Below are 23,943 nucleotides of genomic sequence, written 5' to 3'. Positions count from 1 at the left end.
TGCTTATGCTGTGTACTATTGTGAATTCAAAAAATAAGACCTTTTTTTACATTGGAATTAGTTCCTGGTTGTAATTCCAGTGCCCAAGGTCCAGAATAAGACCCTGTATCAAAAATAAACAAACAGGGTGAGCATGGTGGCACATATCTTTAATTCCAGCACTCATGAGGCAGGGGTGGACCTCTGTTTGGCTGTTACACAGAGAAACTCTGTCTCAAAAAACAAAACAAAGCTAGATAAATAAACCAAACCTTTTTTTTCAGTATCAGTTTTATAATGTGTTTTGCTTCTCTTTTTAATATTGTATCTCAATTCACTTATTTCCTGCTTACTGTTAAGTTAGTCATAGCCCATGGACTTTGCTATTCCTATGACTTCAGTTGCTTTCTTTATAAGATTATAATCATTTGACCCTAAGGAAGAATTAATTTTTCATTTTTATATTTAAAGGCATATATAGAAATAAACAAAAAATCTGCAGATTCTATGGTAAAATTTTACACCTGCTTCCCAATATCCATGGATGGAAATCAGCTCTCCATAAGTATGGCTCCTGAGCATGTGGACTTAAAAGATGAGGTAAATAATAGAAAACTTAAACCATCATTTTCCCTAGATTTTACTAAATTTCTAAGATCAAATTTATTATTTTTATTATCTAGTTTATTTGAGGAGTGGTCACAGTGCTTTTGAGCTACAAAAGTCTCCTCTCTTTACTGACCACTGAGCCCACTTTTAAGACAGAATCCTATTTAGAAAATAAAAATAAAAGAAATCATTCTTGACTGCTACTCTGACCAACAGTCAAAACAGAGTGCTGGTGATTGTCTTTAATTCTTCCTCCTCATTTGTCAAATTTGGTCAATTAGTAGTTTTTGTCTATTGTAAGCATATGCAGCTTGTCCCTTGTTCCTTGCAGTTTAATCACTTAAAGCTGCAAAAGTTCTAGAATTGCTCTTTATGCTACTGTAAGTTTTGCTTCCTTTGGGCACTTTGACCACAAAGCCATGATGGTAACATGAAATTCTAATCTGTTCAAATTCACCTTTGACTTACCCAAAAACATTTCAGTGTTTGTATGTTCTAAAAGGAGATAGAATCTCATAGAAGCTGGGAGCAATGCAAATTTAGGACCTTTTCCTGATAGTCATCCTAACTTGTTAGCAGTAGTAGGTTTGTTATACATGTCAGTAGTATCAAAGAGAAAAAGTTTAAGAACCATATTTTAAAGGAGTGGGACTTTTGCTACCTGATTTTATGAAAGACTGGATGATGCATCTCTGTGTAGCTCTTTGTATAACATCATGATTAAGTATTAGCTTGTGAATGAGATAGAGCTTTTACCTTTTCCTTTGAATGTTTGACTTTATAGGAAGCTCTCTTTACAACTTTGATTCAAGAAAATGACCCAGAGGTGAGTTTCACATTTAAATGCTTTTATTTACTGGTTTATTTGAAAGATTTGTTTTATTTTTCTTTTTAAGAATTAAAGTTGACTGAGATATCAGATGGTTCTTCTTGGAAAAAACGGAAAGGGTATCATAGTCCTTGATATGAACATATTTATACACTGAAATTCATTATTAATTAGTAACTATATAGGTGATGTTTGAGGATTTTTTTTATGAGCATAGAGGAAATACAGGTCCCATTATTACTAAATGCCTAGGCCATAAGCTTTGGCTCATGCCCTGACTACCTCTTATTAACCTATTTAAATTATTCTGTTCTATGTCTAGCACTTGATTAGCTACCTCTCTCCAGTTTCAGCCTCCTCCTCCTCCTTCTGTTTACCTTGTGGTTTATGCCAGTCACCTCAGTCTCTGTCTTTCTCTGCCTCTCTTTAATCTCTTACTATTTCCTAGAATCCTTCCTTTTCCTACCAGTGTCCCACCTCCTATTTTCTACCTCAGTTCATTGGCCATTGTCTTTTTTTAATTAACAGTTGAGATTTATAAGAGATTCTCTCTATATGTTGACTCAATGATAGATGCCTTTTTAGGACAATGATGCTCTAGGTTTAACCCCACACTGGGGACGGGAAGACCACTTGCTTTATTCCATATAGTCATTTTCATAATCTTTGAAGAAACATCACCTAGACTCTAGTGTTAAATGAATGCTAATCAGTGATTTATGGTTTAATTCTTATCCTTTTTTTTTTTAACATTGTCTCAAAAAAACTCCAACAAAATACAGGCAAATATTGATAAAATTTACAACCGATTTGTACATCTTGACAATTTACCTGAAGATGGACTTCAATGTGTGCTTTGTGTTGGGCATCAATTTGGAAAAGTGGATCGCTATATGTTCATGAGTAACAAAAACAAGGTATTTAAACCCTGTATGCTTGCAATCTATAGCTTCTAACTTGGCATTTGAGTAGAAGCATCCATAAAGATGCTTCAGCCATGAAGCAGAAGTATAACAGAACAATTTCTTCTGGACTGTAATACCAAAAAAACAAAATAGATAATCTATCTTTAGTTTTTAAGGAGAAGTAAAATTCACAGAATAACGGAGCATGTCTTACTAGGGGGGTTACACATTACATACATTAGTTATATAAATATTGCAAAGATTTTTTACCCTCATTAAATTAAGGGCACATTACATAGTTTTAGTTTTCAAAATCCTCTTTCTAACTGTAAAATACTGATTTATTTTTTTTTATACTGATTTATTTTAAAAGGCAATGTTTTGTATTAAAACTCCTTTGTAATTTGGTAAGTGATTGCAAGTGATGTGATGGTATAGTGGTGATCATAAGTGCCTTATAAACCTACTAAGTAACACGCAGCTACTGATTTTCTTTGGTATGTTTTGAACTGATAAGTAGAGCCTGTCTGCTACTCTAGACAAGGTGTGGCATTGCATGGGAAGGCAGGCCACAGGTGCCACATAAGCAGTCTGAACTTTTAAAACTTTGCGCATTAGCCCTCAATGGGGTTTTGGTTGTTTGTATGGGTTTTGGAGTTGTGTTTTGTTTGTTTGTTTTGTTGCAGGTGTGTGTATGTGTGTTTTAATTTTTGTCGATTTGTGTGCATTGCTGTATGTCTGTCTGTGTCTCTCTGTGTGTACCAGAGGAGGATAGAAAAGGGTATCAGGGGCTGGTGAGATGGCTCAGTGGTTAAGAGCATCTGACTGCTCTTCCGAAGGTCCAGAGTTCAAATCCCAGCAACCACATGGTGGCTCACAACCATCCACAATGAGATCTGGCGCCCTCTTCTGGAGTGTCTGAAGACAGCTACAGTGTACTTACATATAATAAATAAATAAATCTTTTAAAAAAAAAAAGGGTATCAGATTCCCAGGAGCTGGGGTTACCAAAACTTGTGAGCCACTCAATGTGGGTACTAGGATCTGAGCTCAGGTCTTCTGGGAAAGCAGTAATTCCCAAGCCATCTCTCTAGCACACATTAGTCCTCTGTTTTAAAGAAAGGGGATTTTGCCTAATAATTTTAATGTATTTTAAATTATGTATTTACCATTTTAGCCTTAGGTGTCAGTCCAGCTGCATTGAACATACTTGCATTGTGCAGGTATTGCCACCATATAATTGTATAACTTTTCCATTTTCTCAAACTGAGACTTCTTGTACTTAAACAATAACTGTTTAACATGCCTCCCATCCACCCAGACCATTCAATTTGGCACCCTATGTCTGTTTCTATAAATAAGGATGACATTTGATGCCATAAAGAATTTTAATTGTATTTACAATTTTGTAATTGTTTACTTGACTTGGAATATGTTCCAGGCTCATTGATGTAGCATATATCAGAACTTCTTTTTTAAGGCTAAACAGCATTCTATTGTGTGCTTAGTCTATGTTTTAAAAATCCATTTATCAGTTGGTAGATAGATCTCTTTTAACTGTTGTGCCTGATATTTCTTGAAATGTAAGTGAGTAAATAAATGTTTTGGGTCCCTGCTTTCAGTTCTTCTGGGTGTACATTAAAAAGTGGAATTTGTTAGATGACATCCTAATTCTACTTGTAATTTTTAAATTCATACTTTAAAAAAATATTTTTTCTAAAGGTGATCCTTCAATTAGAAAGTCCTGAATCTGCTCTGTCAATGTACAATTTTTTGAAACAAAATCCACAGAACATAGGTGAGCACGTGTTGACCTGCACTTTATCTCGAAAGGCTGACTCAGAGGTGAGTGGTTCATTTCTTTTTTTTAAAAAATCTGCTTTTGTTATTTTAGAAGTTCAAAAAGCTGGGCTGGGAAAAATGGTTCAGCAGTCAAGAGTATCGGCTGTTCCTGCAGAAGGCCCAGGTTTGGTACCTGGCATCCATGTGGCTCACAGCCATCTCTAATCAAGTTCCAGGGGGGGCAGTGCCACATTTGACCTCCATGACCACTAGAAACACGCATGGTACAGACTCATACATTCAGGCAGAACACTCATGTACATAAAATAAATCTACAAAAAAAATGTAAGAAACTCAGAAGGCATAACAGAAATTTTCTGAAAATTGAGAAGATACATCATGAGTGTAATTCCAAGAACAGGCTCAGGTAGTAGTCAGACTTCTTCTGAGTTCAGATAGTTCTTTATATTGATTATTATAAAAAATGATTATCATTATAGGAACAGTGAATGATATAAATTAGTAATTTTGAAATTTCTAACTACATTGGGATACAGACTTAAAAAGAGACTTTGTATAAACTGGTTGGACGTGGTGGCGCCACTGTGGTGCATGCCTTTAAACCTAGCACTTGGAAGGCAGAGGCAGGTGGATCTCTGAATTAGAAGCCAGCCTGGTCTACAGAATGAGTTCTAGGATAGCCAGGGCTACATAGAGAAACCTTGTTTCAGAAAAAATAAAATAAAATAAAACCAGAGAGAGACTTGATGGAGCTACTATGATTATATGTAGAAGCAGGTGCTGTATTTGATCCATTATTGCTTTCTGAAAGGAAAACAAATTATTTGTGTTTATTATGTTTTTAGAAAGTGTATAAGAAAGCGAATTTTACATCTTCTTAATTTACATAGCTGTATAGTAGAATATAAGTAGAAAAGTAATATAAATACATCTTTAAAAGAAATCTAGGGCTGGAGAGATGGCTCAGCAGTTAAGAACACTGATTGCTCTTCAAAAGGTCCTGAGTTCAAAATCCCCTCAACCACGTGGTGGCTCACAACCATCTGTAATGAAATATGATGTCTGGTGTGTCTGAAAACAGCTACAGTGTACTTACATATAATAAATAAATACGTCTTTAAAAAAAAATAAAAGAAATCTACGCTGAGTGTGGTGACACACACCTTTAATCCTAGCACTTGGAAGGCAGAGACATTCTTTATTATAGAGCAAGTTCCAGGACAGCCAGGGCTACACAGAGAAACTGTGGCATGAAAAACCAAAAGAGAAATCAAAATCAGATTTGTATGTGTGTGTGTGTTTGTGTTTTAATAGTGCCATTGTGTTTCAGTAGCAGGGCTAAATATTAGAACCTTATATTTAGTATCTATGCTTTTTGCTAATCTTTCTAAATTCTTGAATTAACTGAAAAAAGATAATGTATATATGTGTATAATAAATATATCAAGTAACAAAATATCAGATGATAAAAAGTACTGTGAAGACAAATGAAAATTAAAATGAATTAAAAAGTTAGATATGGTGACTCATTCTTATAATTCCAACACTTACAAGAGAATAGTATTAGTTCAATTTAGCCTGAACTACACAAAATCCTGCCTCAAGCTACACATTTCCTCACATAAAGAGACAGACACAGATGGAGAATTATGTATATTAAAATGATAAGTTATAACCAAACTTCAAGTTTGGAAAAGTTGAGAGAAATAGGAAGAAAGCTGTATAAATATAGAGTGAAGATATTTTTATGCAGCCAGGCAATGGCAAAGGCCTTAGTATATTTCTGGTGATGGAAGAATTTCTGGACCAGCAAGCTTGCCCAGTAATGAGCTTGACCAATTGATTTCAGTCCACCCTGAGCTCAGTCCCTGGATTGCATTCCCATTCAAGTAGTCTCACATTGTTCTCTTACCTCTACTTGCTTGAATATAAAATGTTTCTAAGAGGTATCAATAGTCCTACTGTAAAAATCATTGAAGTGATTTTTTTAAACCTAAAAGCTATTGTTTTTAAAAATGTTGTTAATCCTTTAGAATTTCATAAATGTGTTTTGATCACATTCACATTATTTCTTCTCTTAACTTTGTCTAGATTGATTCATACCTTCCTACTGTCCCTGCAATCTTTTTTAACTTCTTAAACAGCGCATTTGAGCCCTTGATTTTTGGTCTTCCATAACATTGCTTTTTGGGGTCTCAGATAATATTTAAAAGGATTACTGCTGTAGCATTTATTGGTGTGTGTGTTTATGTGTATACATCTGTGTAGAAGCTAAGTTAGATATTCAGTTTCTTTCTCAATTGCTTTTCTATCTTCTTCTTCTGTTTTTTTTTTTTTTTTTGACATAAGTTGTCTCAGTGTTAGAGTTAGACTGACAAGTTAGACAACAAGACCCAGGAGTCTTACTGTCTCAATCCCCTACACACACACACACTCACACACTCACACACACACACACACACTCCCCAGCACTGAGATTGTAAGTATATTACTGCTCCCCATTTTTCTCAGATTTGTGTTAGGAGTGTGAGTTCACATCCTTGTACCTGCGTGACAAGCACTTTTTTAATTTAGGCGTCTTCTCAGCCCCACTCCCCATGGTTAATCAGGGAAGAAGTCTTTATATTGTTTTGAAGATTTGCCATGTTTAATCAGGGAAGAAGTCTTTATATTGTTTTGAAGATTTGCTTTAAGTTGCCCAGGCTGGTGTTAAGTTCCTGAGTTCACACCTTCCAAGCTCTAGGATTATGGGCCTGTACTATGCCCAATTTAGTGGGATGCTTTATAAAAAGTTTTCCTTATAAATACAAATCTTTAAAATCAAATCTACAAGGAATTTGTTGTATTTATTGGTTTCATTCTAAGTAAAAGATGTTATTTTCAGGCTTTTAGATTTTACAAAAGCTTGTCATATGTGTCTATCTCATAAATTGGTAGTTGGATTTATTCTATATAACTTAGCAGCAGGTTTTAATAAGAAAATAATTTCTGGAATATAAATTATGTAGATATAGAAATTAACTTTTTAAAAAAAGGTATAGCCTACTTCTTTTTACTTTTGTTACCTATATTTTACTAAATACTAAAGAGCCACTAGAATAACCTCTAATAAAATGTGAATTATATTGTAGGTTCAAACGAAGAATGATCTGGAACTAGGAAAAGAAAGGTGTGTTGCTTTAAGTTGTTTCCTTCAGTTTTTTGTGTTAAGTATTTCTGTATCTTATAGTAACTATGTCCAGAAAGTTCCTACCTTACTTGTTCCTTTTGTTTATGTGTAAGCTTGTTGTCCTTTTACTTTGGGTTCTCTTTGGCCTTAGAGCTTGTTTTGGTTGATTGCCTATATTTAAACTCATTCAGGTGTTCATTGACTAAGAGAAACTGCATGTATAAGCCATTGGAATCATATATAAAAATGTTCCTTCTTTATGCTTTGTAAACTATCCTCAGCAGTTCAATCCATGATAAGTAACTTTACTAGATTTTTCTGTTCCAAAATAGCTAAATACAGTTTTACATTTTCAATTTTAAAATTTCATTAGCTTAAAATAAAAATACAATGTTCAGTGTATATTTTTTAAGTCGGTACAATTTTAGACTGTTTTAAAGTATGGAATGGAAATATTTGTCCAAAAAAATACTACTTTGTATCCACTAATGAAACTTGCTTTTCAGAGTCTCTTCAAACTACCAACTCAAGTATTTATTTTAGCCATGGTGTTTACTGTTTATTAGTCTATATTTTAAAATCTTACAAGTGTAAAATAATAATTTGAAAATGTTTAAATAGAAAAGTAATTATTTGATACTTTGCAAACAATGTCTTATAAAATTTCTTCTCATTAACTAGTTTTTTATAAAATGAGACTATTTTGGGTTGTTGAAATGACCATGAGCATCTGAAACTACATTGGTAACTCATGAGCCCCACTTCTAGGTTGCAGTGTGTGACACCACATACTTGAAGTCCACAGAAAGCTCAATAAATTACAATGCCATACAAGGTCATACGGACAGGCTTACAGTTTGCTCTGTTGGTAACAAGAAATAGATTTTCCCCAAAATTCATTTTTGTGTATTCTGTTTTGTAATTTTTTTAATCTGCAAAAACTTGTTTTTATCAGAAACAGTGAGTTGTCTGTTTTTATTGGTTTTGTTTCCCTTTAAAAACTCAAAATATTGATATGTTTAGAAATAGTTTCTAATCTTAATTTGATTTAAAGAAAATTCTTCCAATGTAATTTTTTTCTGTCATGTATTACAGAGAGAAAATATGTGTATAAAAAATGTGGGAGGGCTGGAGATGGCTCAGAAATTAAGAGCAGTGACTGCTCTTCTAGGGGTCCTGAGTTCAATTTTCAGAAACTACTTGGTGGCTCACAACCATCTGTAAAGCGATACAATACCCTCCTCTGGTGTGTCTGAAGACAGTGACAGTGTATTCATATATATAAAATAAATAAATCATTTAAAAAAAATGTGGGATATGGCCAGAGTATTTAACATTGCTTTTGGAGTAAACTTATACCCTCCCTCCCAAAAAAAAGTGCTGGTGTAATTTGCTTTAAATGTTGAGTTTTTTTAAAAGTAAATGTGGTTGCCAGATTACCTTAAAGTATAATTCTTTTGTTTCTCATTAATGTAAATTCTAATCACAGATTGCTTAGGGGAAATTTTGCATTTATAGTTTAGTAATAACTTACATTCTCCTTCATTAATCCTCCCCATACATATCCTATTTATGTGTCCTTTGATTATGACTTTAAATAAGAATGCTGGGAAATACCCGGTGAAGCTCTCAAATTAATTTTTTCTGTTAAATCTTATCCTAAAATGTCTTGGGATGCGTGCATTGCAGTGTGGTCCTTTATCCCCATGTCTAGCTTTTATAGTATTCCTTCTTGGGAAATTCTGAATTGGTGGGTGGGGGAGTAGGATCACTGTGTACTAATTGAATCACTGGGTATTAACTAATTGCCTTTCTGGAAATTTTCTTTTATTTTGTGAATGTGACTGTTTTCCTTTCATTCCTTAAAAGCAAAAACAAGCAAACAAAACTGTCCTTTTAACTCTGGTCTTAATAATGTCCTTTATTTGACATCTCACTGGCATTCCAAACTAAATTGATCATCAACGTTGAAACTTTCCTTCATTATAGCTTAATGAATAGATACTTACTTTTGTTAAAATAATGTCTGTGAAGAAAACACTATAATTCTTAAAGACTTCCACAGTCTTTAAGTGCTGGAGAGATGGCTCCACAGTTGAGTACTTGTTCTTTTGGAGAACCCAAGTTCAATTTCTCATACCCACATGGAGGCTCACAACTTCGTGCAGTTCCAGCTCCAAAGGCAGTGCCTTCCTCTGGCCTCCATGGCTTCCTGCACATACATACATACATATACATGCATACCACATACATAACTTTAAAATGACTGTCATAGAAGCAAAATATGTAATTGAACCATCTTTACAAACAGACCTGTGTTTCAAATGTGGAACTGTGTATAGATGTATAGATGATACTAACTTTTTATATACTTTAAATGTGGTAATTGAGAAAGCCATGTTACATTTTTCAGATGATATTTTGTAAAAATCCTCATGTTTGTTCAGACTTGAATGTTTCTATATAGTTTTCTATATAGTTCAATTTATAAATTGTTAGGATCAATATATAGCTCACTAATGAGGCAGGAATTTGAGTTTATTCTTTATTATAGATATGAATCTTGTAACTGTGAATGTCACAGTTGTTTCTTGTAATATTTGTGCTTGGCCACAGACTCTATTCTAGTTCCAGGAGTTTTGAACTAATATCAGCCATTGGTTTCTCCAGTGTTAGTGATATCAAAAATTTAAGATGGGAGCATTTGAATATGCTAAATAGCTTATATAGAAATTACTATATATTGTTATAATGATCTACGATCCCTACTTGTTCATCTTAAACCTCTCATGCTTCACAGGGAACAGTATGTTTATTTATAAACTTACAGCTATTCTTCTGGGAGAACCAATTTATTTGCTGAAATGATTAGATCTTGGTTGTGGCAAATAGCACCTTTTTGAAATCTCTGAAATATAGGACACAGATAGACATGTGGCTATCCTCTGAAAAGCATGTCAGAAACAACAGTTTATCTTCTCCTTGGAAACAAAGAGTTAATACTGAGTATAATAATATAACATGTGCCCTTTCTGGTGTCTTTCTCCAACTCAACCACTTCTAACAAAATTACATGAATACACTTTATGACTGTATTAGACATGGTCCCCTCTTACATACAGTTGGCCATGTATTTTCTTTAGCTCATCTAGATAATTGAAATATATTATAACTAAATGAGTGGTTTGTTTTTAGTAAGAGTATATGTTCATGTTTTGGTAGTTCTAACAGTTTTACTTATAATTTTAAATCTCCAAAAGCTACCTAGGTGATTCTAAAGAAAGGTTTCTTTAAAATGTTATCATTCATACACACATTTTTTAGAAAATTTAAAGTAGGTCTTTTTTATTCAAAAGGGAGGTAAAATGGTTAAGTGGCATTTCCCTCCCTGCCAGTTTCATGTTGATTTTATGGAAGTTCTGTAGCCATTTTAAGTTCACATGCATGGATCACAGCTTTATTGTAAAACCGTACACACTCTGTAAGAGTAAAGAGCCTAATAGTAATTTGAGATGTCTTAATAGAGTCTAATAGTAATTTGAGATGTTCAGCCTTTTCAGGTACAAACTTGGAATGAAAAATTGTTAACTTACACAAGAAAAAGGAACATACTAACAATCCTAGTTTTTCTATTGTTTCCTTTGAATTAAAAAGAAGCTCTCTTATATTGTTCCCCTTGTGTATTTCCATCAGAACATCTTAGCCACTTTAATGCTGACTGACTGGATTCCAGTGCTTATGATTTGTGCATTAGGAAACCTGTACAGTTGCCATCAACAGGGTTATTTACAATGATTGAATTCTCATCATAGTTTGATTTTTGTTTGTTTTGTGTTCTTTTTGTTTGTTTTTAAGTACTTTTAGCCCTGACTTGAAAAACAGTCCTGTTGATGAAAGTGAGGTACAAACAGCAGCTGATAGTTCCTCTGTTAAACCTAATGAGGTTGAAGAAGAAACTACTTCCAATATTGGAACAGAACCTTCAGTGCCTCAGGAAGAACTTGGTAAGGAAGAACCCAAACAAGCATTGTGTGAGTCTGACTTTGCAATTCAAACACTAGAACTTGAAGCTCAAGGAGCAGAGGTCAGCATAGAAATTCCTCTTGTAGCATCCACTCCAGCCAATATTGAGTTATTCAGTGAAAATATAGATGAGTCTGCTTTAAACCAGCAGATGTACACCAGTGACTTTGAAAAGGAAGAGGCACAAGTTACAAACCCTGAAACCGAATTATCAGTATCTGACAGTGTCTTCATAGAAGAAAAGAACATCCAGGGAATTCTAGAAGATTCTCCATCTGAAACAGAAGATATATTTTCTGGAATTGCACAGCCTATGGTAGATGCCAGAGCTGAAGTGGATAAACATGAAACTGTTTCAGAAGTACTGCCATCTGCTTGTATTGTGACCCAAGCACCAGGAAGTTACATTGAAGATGAGAAGGTTGTGAGCAAAAAGGATATTGCTGAAAAAGTTATCTTGGATGAAAAGGAGGAAGATGAATTTAATGTTAAGGAGACCAGAATGGATTTACAAGTAAAAACAGAGAAGGCTGAGAAAAATGAAGCTATCATATTTGAAGAAAAATTGGAGAAGATTATAGCAGCAATAAGAGAAAAGCCAATTGAAAGTTCTGTAATCAAGGCAGACCCAACTAAAGGAGTGGATCAGACCAGTAAGCTTGATGAAACTGGTAAAACTAGTGTACTGACTGTATCAAATGTATATAGTAGTAAATCAAGCATCAAGGCTACTGTGGTCTCTTCTCCTAAAGCAAAAAGTACACCTTCAAAAACTGAAAGTCACAACACCTTTCCAAAACCTGTGCTTAGAGAGCAAATAAAGGCTGAAAAGAAAGTTTCGGCTAAGGAATTTGGTCTGCTTAAAAATACCAGATCAGGCTTGGCAGAAAGCAACAGTAAATCCAAACCCACTCAGATTGGTGTTAACAGAGGGTGCAGTGGAAGGATCTCAGCCCTTCAGTGCAAGGATTCTAAAGTGGATTACAAGGACATAACAAAACAGTCTCAGGAAACAGAGACTAAACCTCCCATCATGAAACGGGATGACAGCAACAATAAGGTGAGGAGAGTAGAAGAATGGCTCGGTGTACCTTTGATGTGCATAGCACTGTAGCTGTAAAGTAGGAAGTGTAGTTTTGGTTCATGTTTTCATCTCTTCACTCTAGCCCCAAGCTCCCATTTCCCTGTCTGAAACAATTCCATTGATATAAGCCAGTAGACAGTTGGAGTACTGAGCTCAAAGTTGCCATTTACTCACACACTTGGAAAGTATTACATGGTCACAAATGTAGCTGAATTAAACTTTGGTCAGAACAATGACTGTGATTTGAAGGATGTGTCTGCAGTGGCTCCTAGGATGATCATTTGGCATTCTTGTTCCTCTGAAATTGAAATTTCCTTTATTAGTTCACTAATTGCCTAAACTTAGACATTGTAGGCAAAGAGGAAAAAAGATCTTAGAAACTGAATTTAGCTATAGCTTTTAGAGACTGCATATACCATTAAATGATTATTGACTTAGTTTTGTTTATTTGCTTAACACGTTTGACCATATTTTGATATTTGCTAATTAAGTTTTTTTCTTTTTTTTAAAGAACATAAATAACCTAGGTATAAATTCTTTTTTTCTGTATTTCTTAATATTTTAGGCATTGGCTTTGCAGAACACTAAGAATTCTAAAAGTACTACAGATAGAAGTTCCAAATCGAAAGAGGTAAAATGAGAATATTCACATTCTCTATATTCATTCTTCCACAGCAGCACCCATCTGTCTTAATACACGTGCCCTCACTTTTTCATAGTTAGCATGGGAGTTAAGAGAGTGGGTGGTGTAGAACATAGAATTGAAGTGAAATGCTTCATGTTCTATCTTGCCACTAATTCTCTGGTGCTGTTGCTGTGGTAGACTAACCAGTTTTATATACTCTGTGTGCTAGCTGTGGTTCATTGATAGCATACAAAATGTCGGAACCTGCTAGAAATGTCTTTACTACAATATCAATTTTAAAATAATGTTTTCAAATACAATTATATTAGCTATGAAGTCTTACTCATCTTAGAGTTTTATCAATATAAGCTTCAAACTTCCTTAGTATTGTATAAGTTAAAAATACATATAAATTAATTGGTATAGTTAACTATTTACTTTTTATTTTTGCGGTACTTTTAGGAGTCTAGTAAGTGAAAATTTGCTAGATAATTGACATATGGAAGAGCAGATTCTTTGTATGACAATTGATTAGACAAGTGTTTAAAATGTAGTTTTAAAGTGTAAATTATTTTAAAATTGTGTGCTGTGTATGCATATCTTGAATGTATATAATACTCTTACATACATGGAGGTTAGAGGACAATTTGTGTGAGTCACTTTTCTCCTTATACAATTAGTCCTAGATAGTAAACTCAGGTGTTGCACTTGGTGCCAGGCACTTTTACCCACTTAGCCATCTTCCTAGCCTTATCACTTTGGAATCTTTTAAAATACAACATTAATTTTATTTTAGTATTAGGAAGTGTCTGTAGAGTGGAAATTCTCACAGATGATCTGCATATTAGTCTACTATGACTTAGCCAGTGGTCATAGTTCACAGTACTGATTCTTAACTCTCCAACAGGAACCATTATTTACATTTAATTTGGATGAATTTGTTACTGTGGATGAAGTCATAGAAGAAGTAAATCCTTCTCAAGCCAAGCAGAATCCATTAAAAGGAAAAAGAAAGGAAGCCCTCAAAATTTCTCCTTCCCCTGAACTTAATTTAAAAAAGAAAAAGGGGAAAAATTCTGTCCCTCACAGTGTTGAGGGAGAATTGTCCTTTGTAACATTAGATGAAATAGGGGAGGAAGAAGATGCAACTGCACAAGCTCTAGTCACTGTGGATGAAGTCATTGATGAAGAAGAGCTCAATATGGAAGAAATGGTAAAAAATTCCAACTCCCTTCTTACCTTAGATGAACTGATTGACCAAGATGATTGCATTTCCCACAGTGCACCTAAAGATGTTACTGTCCTGTCCATGGCTGAAGAACAAGATCTGCAGCAGGAACGCTTGGTAACTGTGGATGAAATTGGAGAAGTAGAAGAGTCAGCAGACATAACTTTTGCTACTTTGAATGCTAAAAGAGATAAAAGGGATTCTATTGGGTTCATTTCTTCCCAGATGCCTGAAGACCCTTCCACTTTAGTTACTGTAGATGAAATACAGGATGACAGCAGTGATTTTCACTTAATGACTTTGGATGAAGTAACTGAAGAGGACGAAGACTCTCTGGCTGATTTTAACAACCTTAAAGAAGAGCTGAATTTTGTTACTGTGGATGAAGTTGGAGATGAAGAAGATGGAGACAATGATTCAAAAGTTGAGTTAGCACGAGGCAAAATTGAGCACCATACAGATAAAAAAGGAAATAGAAAGAGGAGAGCTGTGGACCCAAAGAATACAAAGCTTGATTCTTTCTCCCAAGTAGGTCCAGGAAGTGAAACTGTTTCACAAAAAGATCTGAAAACCATGCCTGAAAGACATTTAGCAGGTAGATACTTGAAAGTATTCGTTTTTTTCCGTTTCATGAAATTACATTTAAAACTATGAACACAGTGCCACAGTAGGAATAATGTCATTCTGTTGATATTCTGTAAGGTGGCAGTTACAACCACTCCACAGAACTTTCAGTTTTCCACAGAAACAAGGTGTAGGTTGCACACATTTAGTTTACAGAGCACAGGTTGTCCCAAGTTGTTAAACCTCAAGAAAGGATGTCAGATCCGGGAGACAAAGTGAACCAGCCAGTGTAGAGCTTCAGTGAACACAGTGTGTTATGGATGGGGGAACAGGCTTTTAAAGAGGAGAATAGTGTTCACATTACAGTGCCTCTCACTTTTAGCTTAAACTTAGGTTTAGGACAAGCAGGAGGACAAATTATTTTTTATTTTTAGTTTGTTTGTTTGTTTGTTTGTTTTTTAAGATAAGGTCTCACTGTGTGAACCTTTTAGACCTGGAATGTAGACCAGGCAGCTTTGAACTCACAAAAATCAGCCTATCTCTGCTTCTGCTTTCTGGGTACTGGAATTAAATGTGTGAATAACCCATACCTGGAAGATTTTGGTCTTTTGAGATGAGGTCTGACTCTGTAGCTCATGTTGGTCTAGAACTCAGAATATAGACTTGAACTCAGGATATTCTCCCTTCCCAAGTGCCAGGATTACAGGTGAGAGCTACCACACTTGGCATAGCATAATATTTTGATGGTATGGCATAATGGAGCAGCTTGCTTGCTTATAGGACATGAGAGAGACCAAATTAATTTCCATTTAGAAAACTTTGAACTCAGTCGACATAATATGTTACAAAATAAGTCACCTTGATGAGAAGGAATTCAAATAGTAGTTTATTTTGTTTCCTTAGATGTTATAAATGAAACTATTTAATGTGTTAATAAATGTCTACTTTGTAAAAGTTAAAAAAAGAAAAAAAGTAAGCCAGGTAGTGGTAGTGTGGGCCTGTAAGCTCAGCACTCTGAGGGCCACTCAGGCAGTCCTCTGAGTTCAAGGCCAGCTTGGTCTATAGAGTCAGTTTCTGGACAGCCTGTTTGTTTCTGTTTGTTATACAGAAAAACCCTGTTTTAAGAAAAAAGAAAGGAAAGAAGAAGGAGAAGGAAGGAAGGAAGAAAAAGAAAGGAAGGAAGGAAGGAAGGAAGGAAGGAAGGAAGGAAGAGAAAAGAAAAAGAATACCTTGAAAAATTTAACTAAACTAAGAATGGAATATCAGGAACATCTTTTTGGATTGGCAACAATTCAGGGAAAAGTATAAAGCCATCCTGTGAAAAGAATAGGAAGGGACAATTTTTCAAAACACAAATGGAAACATGTTACTCTAACTAAACTGCCTTTTAACATAGATTTTTACTTAGTGTTAAGTTTCTCTGCTGTGTGTGCTGGCACATGCCTGTAATCTAGCACTCAGCTTCAGCTACATAAGAAAGTCCCTGTCAGCCGGGCGGTGGTGGCCCATGCCTTTAATCCCAGCACGTGGGAGGCAGAGGCAGGCGGACTTCTGAGTTTAAGGCCAGCCTGGTCTACAAAGTGAATTCCAGGACAGCCAGGGCTATACAGAGAAACCCTGTCTCACAAAAACAAAACAATAAAAGAACCTAACTAAAGAAAGTCCCTGTCTCAGAATCACAAAGGCAATCTCCCCAAATTTAGGTAGTTTTTTGCAACAAATACTAGAATTTCTAGATAGTTTAATATGTTAAATTTAAAGCAATTTAAATACTGTTAATGAGGCAATAAATTAGGCTTTCTTTTTAAAGCTAAAACGCCATTGAAGAGAGTTAGAATTGGGAAAGCATCACCCTCACAAAAAGTGGCAGAACCAGCAAAAGGCGAAGAGGCCTTCCAAATGAGTGAAGGAGGTAAAGGGGCTATTCGGGTGGGGAAAAAACACACAACATGAGATCATGATAGAGCTTTCACACATAACCAGGCAAGCAACTAGAAAGGCAGCAGCCAGGCTTAGAAAAGCCTTGTAAACTTCTTTCTTCATAATTTAGAGAGGTTTTGGAACAGTGACAATAGAACAAAAAATATTTGTGGAAATTACTCACAAGATGTTCTTGTGACCATGTTCTATCATCAGGGATCAATAATTTATTAACTGTCTGTTTATAGGCATCCAACCTGTAAACAACAGAATGCTTAATAATATTTAAGTTGATGCAAATAAGGAACATAAACATTGTCACCGATATATAACTTTTTATTGTATCTAATATTTCATTGTATCCAATATCCTTCCTGTTGTTGACAGTAAAATACTAAGGTCATTCCTGATTTCTGAGGGTGCACTGATAGGAAAGGCAAAGGAAAGCATCTTCCTGTGTGACGATATCCCTTCACCATCTTCTCTGCAGTACTGAGGGAAGGTTCTTTGAATCTGATCCCTCCTTTCCTCCTCCAAAATCTATTAAAACTCTTTTTATTTTATTTGCTAACCAGTGGTGACAATATTTCCTTCTCCATTACCTAGCTAACTCCTCACTGCTTTCTTGTCTATTTACCTAAGAAAATGAATCTTCTCTGATGGCCACCTTGAGTTTTACCTTTATTGACTCCTTACACATAAACTACAGCAAACTTTCTATGTCATTAGGGGACAAAAATCAATGTTGGCTTTGGAATTCCCCTAGCAACAAAATACAGCATGTTGAATAGTGGTTTTCAGCCCCACTACCCCTGTGGCAAGCCTCTGTCTTCAAAAACTACTTAGATTACGATTCATAACAGGAGCAAGATTATAGTTATGAAGTAGCAACAAAAGTAATTTTATGGTTGGGGTCACTACAGCATGAAGAACTGTATTAAAGGATCACAGCATTAGGAAGGCTGAGAATCACTCATCCAGGTATTTTAAAAATATTTCCTCTTACTTTAGTCTTGAGGTCTTGGCATTGTTTGTTACTACTTATTATGTCCCAAACTGGTATTCCTTCTTTTCTATAACAACTTTTTACAGTAAGCTGTAGTTAATAGTTGTATCTCACTAGTAGCTCCTAATATGAATTCCTTAGTTTTAGGTTTTTTTGATTTTTTTTTTTTTTTTTTAATCAAAGATATCTGGTATGTTAGGTCAACTTTGACACCAGGTTGCTTAGAATTGCTTCTTCTCAACTGAATAATATAGGAGAGATAATTTATTTATGGTTCATTTAATAATTGTTTTTCCATTAATTTCCTCAAAAGACCTAATAATGTCAGAAAGTCATTTGCAACTCAGTTTTAAATTTAAATGATTTATTTTAGTTTACTCTTAGTTATTATATAGCTTTTATATAAGATACTGTCGTGTATAATCATCCATTATTAACACGTGTGTGCCTTTGGAATGCTAGGAGCAAATACAGTAATAAGTTAAAGTTTATTACTTGAGTAAAGAAAAGAAGAGATCAGAGGCAGAGAGAATAAGTTGTTTGACCATCGAGCCAAGGAAAAGGCTGTATACACCCTCAATAGACTTAAGATTTGACTCTAGAAAGAATTACTCTTTGCTCGTGCCTATTTCCATTAATCTCATGCATTGCCTCCTTATAAATTAACATCGACTCTGTCAGGTCTACAGAACTTGACTCTTAAAAGGAGGACTGTGAGGGAGAACAAGAGACAGGGATGGGAATTGACGAAAGGATTGTGTTTATTTCATGCAGAATCTAGATTTAAGTAGATCATGAGAACAGGACTGTTGTTGGGAGAAAGAAGGGCAGATACAATTGATATACAGCGATGTGCAGATCACAAAGATATTATGAAACTCGCTATTTTCTACTAAAAATAATAATTATCTGTCACCCTTCTCCTTTCTAGAGCTGTTCCAATAAAATTTTACATAGGCTTTAGCCGTATATCTCCTACATCCATTGAATATATCTATATTTACTCATTTGCTTCTTGGATCAAGGAATCATTAACTAAGGCATTGTTTAGTGAGTTTTAAGAATAGTTTTGGAATATGGAGAATATCCAATGTTAATTTGACAAATATATCTATTTTAAATAACTTCATGTTTTTCCTTGAACTTTTAATGACTTTAGTTGATGACGCTGAACTGAAGGATTCAGAACCTGATGAAAAACGCAGGAAGACTGAAGACTCTTCTGTAGGCAAATCAATGACATCTGATGTCCCTGGAGGTTAAGTAAAAAAAATGGCATGTTTTTCTTATACCCATGAAGTCAGGAGTGAGCAGGTTAACCTTGCTTGGTGTTCCTGAATACAACTTATCTCGGACTTTTTTTTTTTTAATCTTGGCATGGATGTTTTTATTTCATTCTTGAAGGCTGGGATATGCTTCTTGTTTTCTTGTTATACTATAATTGCTGCTATGGTGAAAACTGAGTTATACTTCCCCAAGCAAAAACTCCAGTTATTAATAGGAAACTTTGCTTGCAGCCAACTACTATGCTGAGTTGAAGCGCTTTTACTTGTTTAGCGGCCCAGCATTGTGCTGCTTCTCCATCTTGTAACTTACCAGGGTGTTTCTGAGATGTTTGTTTTCTACTCTCTCAGTCTTCGACCTATATTCAAAGCCGTTAGCATTCTGGCTTCTCTGGAGACTCTGAATATATATATATATATTACGTATTGTTAAAGATACATGTTTTAAATTGCTAGGGGATAGAGCTAAGTAGTAGAGTGCCCTAGGTTCAAGATCCTCAAACTAGATCTTGTGTTTTGTGACTTCATCGCTGTCTTCAGTATATAGCAGTGTGTGTTCTGTGTGTGTGTTGGTGGGGGGGGGGGGTATACTGTGTGCTAAATGTGCTCCCCAGATTTGGATAAAGTGATTGACACACTGTTGATGGAGTTTTCTCTTTGTCTTTCTTTCTGTCTTTTAGATTTGGACTTTCTTGTTCCGAAGGCTGGATTTTTCTGTCCAATTTGCTCCCTCTTCTACTCAGGTGAAAAAGCAATGGCAAATCACTGCAAGAGCACACGTCATAAACAAAATACAGAGGTAACACATACAAATCTTCAAGTGTTGTCACCATCTTTTGATTTAAAATGAGTCTGCCCAACGTATATCTTTTTTTGTGAGAACTTGGGTATTTATTCCAGTTCATTGCTCCTAAATTGAAAAATCCCTGCTTTCCTGTGTTGCTGTATGTTGCTGTGGTCTCTAGCCCTAATCTTTTTCCTGGAGCAATATCATTGTCTAGAACAGACTGTGTAAGCCAATAGTGTCTTGTGGACATCCTTTACAATATAAGATTCTGCTTGTCCTGATGTTCTGTTGCGAATGCTTGTACATATTAACATACTAACATTTCTGAACTTCTAGTCAGAAGAAAAATGTTATTTTCTTTTTTATTGTATATGTTTTGAGAAAGTTCTGCTCTAAGAAAGTTTTAGTCTTAGCCATGGTTGAAGCAGTAGTTCTGCTCCTAATTATCTAAGATTGTTTAATATAGTCTGTGTATTGAACTTTTAAAACCAAGATAGTTCGTAACAGGCCTTGAGCCTAAAGTTTCATCTAGCTTTGTTTAATTCTAGGTTTAACCCCTCACACATTACTATATTAAATTACTATTCTTAAGCTTTTAACCTATTATATCTTACTTTTTTTTCCATTTGAAATCTTTCAACTGGGGCCAGATGTGGTATCAAACACCTTTAGTCCTATACTCTGGTGGCAGAGGCAGGTGATTTTCGAGTTTGAGAATGATAGAGTTCAAGGCTAGTCAAGGAACCTTGTCTTTAAAAAGCAAGAATAATTTAAAATCTTGCAACTGCTTCATATGGCCCTTGGAATAATATCCACACTGACTGTGGCTCTATGAGACTGCACAGCCTGCCTCATCTGTGGCTTTAACTCTTGTCTTGTTACTCTTTTCCTTTCTTGCACTTCAGATGCCATTGTGCCATTCCCTTAATTACTAATCCTGTACCCCTCTCAAACTTATTGTGAGGTTACTTTTTCCTGTCTTTTGGTCTCTACTCATACATACTAAGAAGGGCCTTTACTTAGAAAAGCAAGCTCCAAAAGCCAACTGTCATGGCCGAGGACTCCGGTTTCAGCACTTGGCAGGCAAAGGCAGGCAGATCACCTTGAGTTCAAAGACAGCCTGATCTATATAGTGAATTCAGAACAGCCAGGACTACATAGAATAACCTGTCTCACAAAACCAAAATTAAAGAAAAGAAAGTAAACTTGATCCTACATCCACAGAAAGATCAACTTTACATAGTTTCTCTGTTAATATTTAATTTTGTTGTGCTAGGGATTGAACCCAGGAATAGGCACATGCTCAGCAAGGACTTGGAACACTGAGTTACACCCTACACTACTCCTTCCTTCTTGTTATAGTTGTAGAGTAATTACTACCGCCTACACAGGTTTCAGGTTTGCTTCTCTTTGGTTCCTTCCTTATAGTGTAAACACTTGGTAAAATGCATTATTTTTCTATCTACTACTAAATCCCCCAAGCATAATGCGTGGCATACCATTGAATATCAGAAGGATGAATAGGGCAAGAAATGAATGTAATTAAGACACTGCTTTAAATTTAAATTTTAAAATAAATATAATGAAATACACTTAGGATTGCACACATAGCAAACAACATCTAACAAATGTTTCATATTGAAAATTGCTTTTAACAGAAGTTCATGGCCAAGCAAAGAAAGGAAAAGGAGCAGAATGAGACTGAAGAAAGAAGCTCTAGGTGATGGAGGAAAGGAGGAAAGAATTCATTAGAAATTCATTTAGGGTCCAGTTGATTTGTGTATTTTTGTTATCATTTAATTTGTAATTTTTTTGTTTCAGAAACATATTCATGTTGTACAAATTTCTGATTGCCCTTGATGTAGAGAAACTGATGGGAAAATATGATGGGTTTGATTTTTATATCAAATCATCAGGCATGGATAATACCTTTTAGAAGTGTTTAAATAAATGTTCCTACTGTATATTTCAACACTGTTGTGTTTGTGTTGATTTGTAAAGGCTTGCTTGCCTCTGGTTACAGACAAGGCTCTTCTCTACAACCCTGGGATTCAGAGTATTTAGCAGTTCATGTGTTTCTGGAAGTAATAATACGATATGTTACTTTGTCTCAACCATCCATGTATATAGGTCTGATTCTTATATGTTCAGTTTTTCTGCACAATGAGATGACATCATGTTTGTCCAAGGGAGGATTGAGTAAAGTACTGCTTAAACTTTTATATGTGTTAGAAAAACTTTTTTTTCTGTTTGTAGAAAGGACCTGCCAGATCATGGAAGTATTAGTTTAGATATACAGAACAGTTTCTACTTTCTATGAATTTCCAAATAGGATTTTAAAACATCTGAATAATTTAATGTATAAAAAGTTATAAAGGTTTCAAAAACAAATTAACTGAATGTTTTCTAAGTAGGTGCTAGATCCCATCCTTCCTGATCAGTCAGTACTTCAGACATAGCTGCTAACTTGAAGTTGGTTTCGTTTCTGATACCTCAGCATTTCTGTATAAGTATTAATAGGAAAAGGATGAGTAGAAAGAAGTAACAACTCAGAAAATATCACTTTAGGTACATCCCACCATAGCACAGAAGGTTATGCTATGCAGCCAACAAAAAGTGAAGATCTGGGGCTTGAGCAATGGCTTAGAGGTTAAGAGTACTGGCTGCTTTTCTAAGGGCCCAGGTTTGATTTTAAGCCACCTACATGGTGGCCCACAACCATCTAACTCCAGTTCCAGGAAATCTAACATCCTTTTCTGATCTCCATGGCATCAGGCATGCTCATGGTACACATACATACATATAGATAAACTACCCATACACATAAAATAATAATTTTTAAATGCTTTTAAAGTGAAGATTATACCACTTTCCCCACCTCTGCCCTTCAAACTAATTGCATACTCTGTTGAAAGTTAACCACAGCCCAGGCAACATTACAAAATACATGCGGCCAACTAGGGAAGTGAAGGGGAAAATGTTGGCTTGCGCTTGTCAAAGCTGTTGCAGTTAAGTGGTAACAAGAAGAGATTCTAAATAGTAGGAGAATAATAGGCCAGTATTTGCAACCAAGGAAGCTTTAAACTTCATCAACCTAGACATTGTCTGCGGCAGTGTTGGTCTTTATTCTTAGCACCTGGTAGGAAAATCTTCCTTTTAATTATCTCTTAAAGGCTACTTTCTTAATGTGCCAGGACTTGAAAGTGTAAAAGGAACTGCTAAAGCATGAAAGCGATAAGGGGTTATTTCATTCTAATGACCAATAATGGCAATTATGTGTCACAAACAATTTTCCCTTATAAGACTCTCGTTGCAGAAGATTTTTTGTTGTTGTTGTTTTTAAATTCTTCTTGATGTTTTCAGAAAATATTGAAGTATGTTTATCCCTTTTTAATCTTGCTGTGGTTGTGAAGTGTATGTTCATAACAGATTCTGCTTACTGGTGGAGATTTGACTTTAGATTGATGCTCACTTCTACAAAGTTTCTGTCATTTCACCAGTAGACACCAAAGCAAAAGCAGGTCACATTCAACTTAGTCCTTATAAGAAGTACTTTTATATTTGTGTGTGTATGCATGCATGCGAGTGTATGGATGTGCATTCATATCATGGCTTGCATGCGGTTCCTAGGGATGAAATTCATGTCATCAGGCTTGGCAGCAGCAGGTGCCCTTAGGAATTGGGCCATCTTGCTATAAAAGTTTAGAGCTTTACTACTCTCTCTTATAGAATGTTATAGAAACTTGCCTTTCCAGAACTGCTTCTCCGATATCAGCCGTGTAAAATGTAATGGGGATTGAAGGTGTAGCTCAGTAGGTAGAATACTTGCCTAGCTTGCACAAAGCCTTGGTTTCAAATCCCAAGCACGCTCATAAACCTTGTCTGTTAGCTGATACCCTTAAACCCAGCACTCAGGCAGCGAGGCAGGAGGGTCAGTGGGTCAAGGTCATCTCAGCTACAGTGCAGGTTCAAAGCTACAGTGCAGGTTCAAAGCTAGAGTTTTATATTACTTGATTCTTAAAACCTATCGACCAATAAGAGGACATGGGGGATATTTATGTTCATTTACTAATTAACATAATTTCATATGCTTATACTGATTAACCAACCTATTTCCAACTCAACTCCA

At 35.3% G+C, this 23,943-nt stretch overlaps 1 protein-coding gene across 11 annotated transcripts in view; it reads left to right on the top strand.

Annotated features, from left to right (window-relative positions):
• Positions 1-21,786, top strand: part of Znf638 (zinc finger protein 638) — a 121,452-nt gene extending 99,666 nt beyond the window's left edge. For 5 of the 11 annotated variants that reach the window (XM_085840487.1, XM_085840485.1, XM_085840484.1 and 2 more), the window contains 12 exons: positions 451-579; positions 1,373-1,414; positions 2,200-2,334; positions 4,045-4,167; positions 7,257-7,294; positions 11,150-12,377; positions 12,967-13,032; positions 13,934-14,849; positions 16,629-16,730; positions 18,904-19,002; positions 19,708-19,826; positions 21,473-21,786. In XM_085840487.1, the coding sequence (XP_085696613.1) occupies positions 451-579; positions 1,373-1,414; positions 2,200-2,334; positions 4,045-4,167; positions 7,257-7,294; positions 11,150-12,377; positions 12,967-13,032; positions 13,934-14,849; positions 16,629-16,730; positions 18,904-19,002; positions 19,708-19,826; positions 21,473-21,538 (3,063 nt within the window). In that variant the 3' untranslated portion in view covers positions 21,539-21,786. The remainder of the gene's footprint in view (positions 1-450; positions 580-1,372; positions 1,415-2,199; positions 2,335-4,044; positions 4,168-7,256; positions 7,295-11,149; positions 12,378-12,966; positions 13,033-13,933; positions 14,850-16,628; positions 16,731-18,903; positions 19,003-19,707; positions 19,827-21,472) is intronic. The other 6 variants (XM_085840489.1, XM_085840488.1, XM_085840486.1 and 3 more) reach the window with 3 other exon arrangements.
• The last annotated feature ends 2,157 nt before the right edge of the window (positions 21,787-23,943 follow it).

Source organism: Mus caroli, unplaced genomic scaffold (assembly GCF_978045245.1).
Source record: "Mus caroli unplaced genomic scaffold, Mus_caroli_1 scaffold_7, whole genome shotgun sequence".
Classification (NCBI taxonomy): domain Eukaryota; kingdom Metazoa; phylum Chordata; class Mammalia; order Rodentia; family Muridae; genus Mus; species Mus caroli.
The sequence above is the reverse complement of the archived record's forward strand: the minus strand, read 5'-3'. Positions and strand labels throughout refer to the sequence as shown.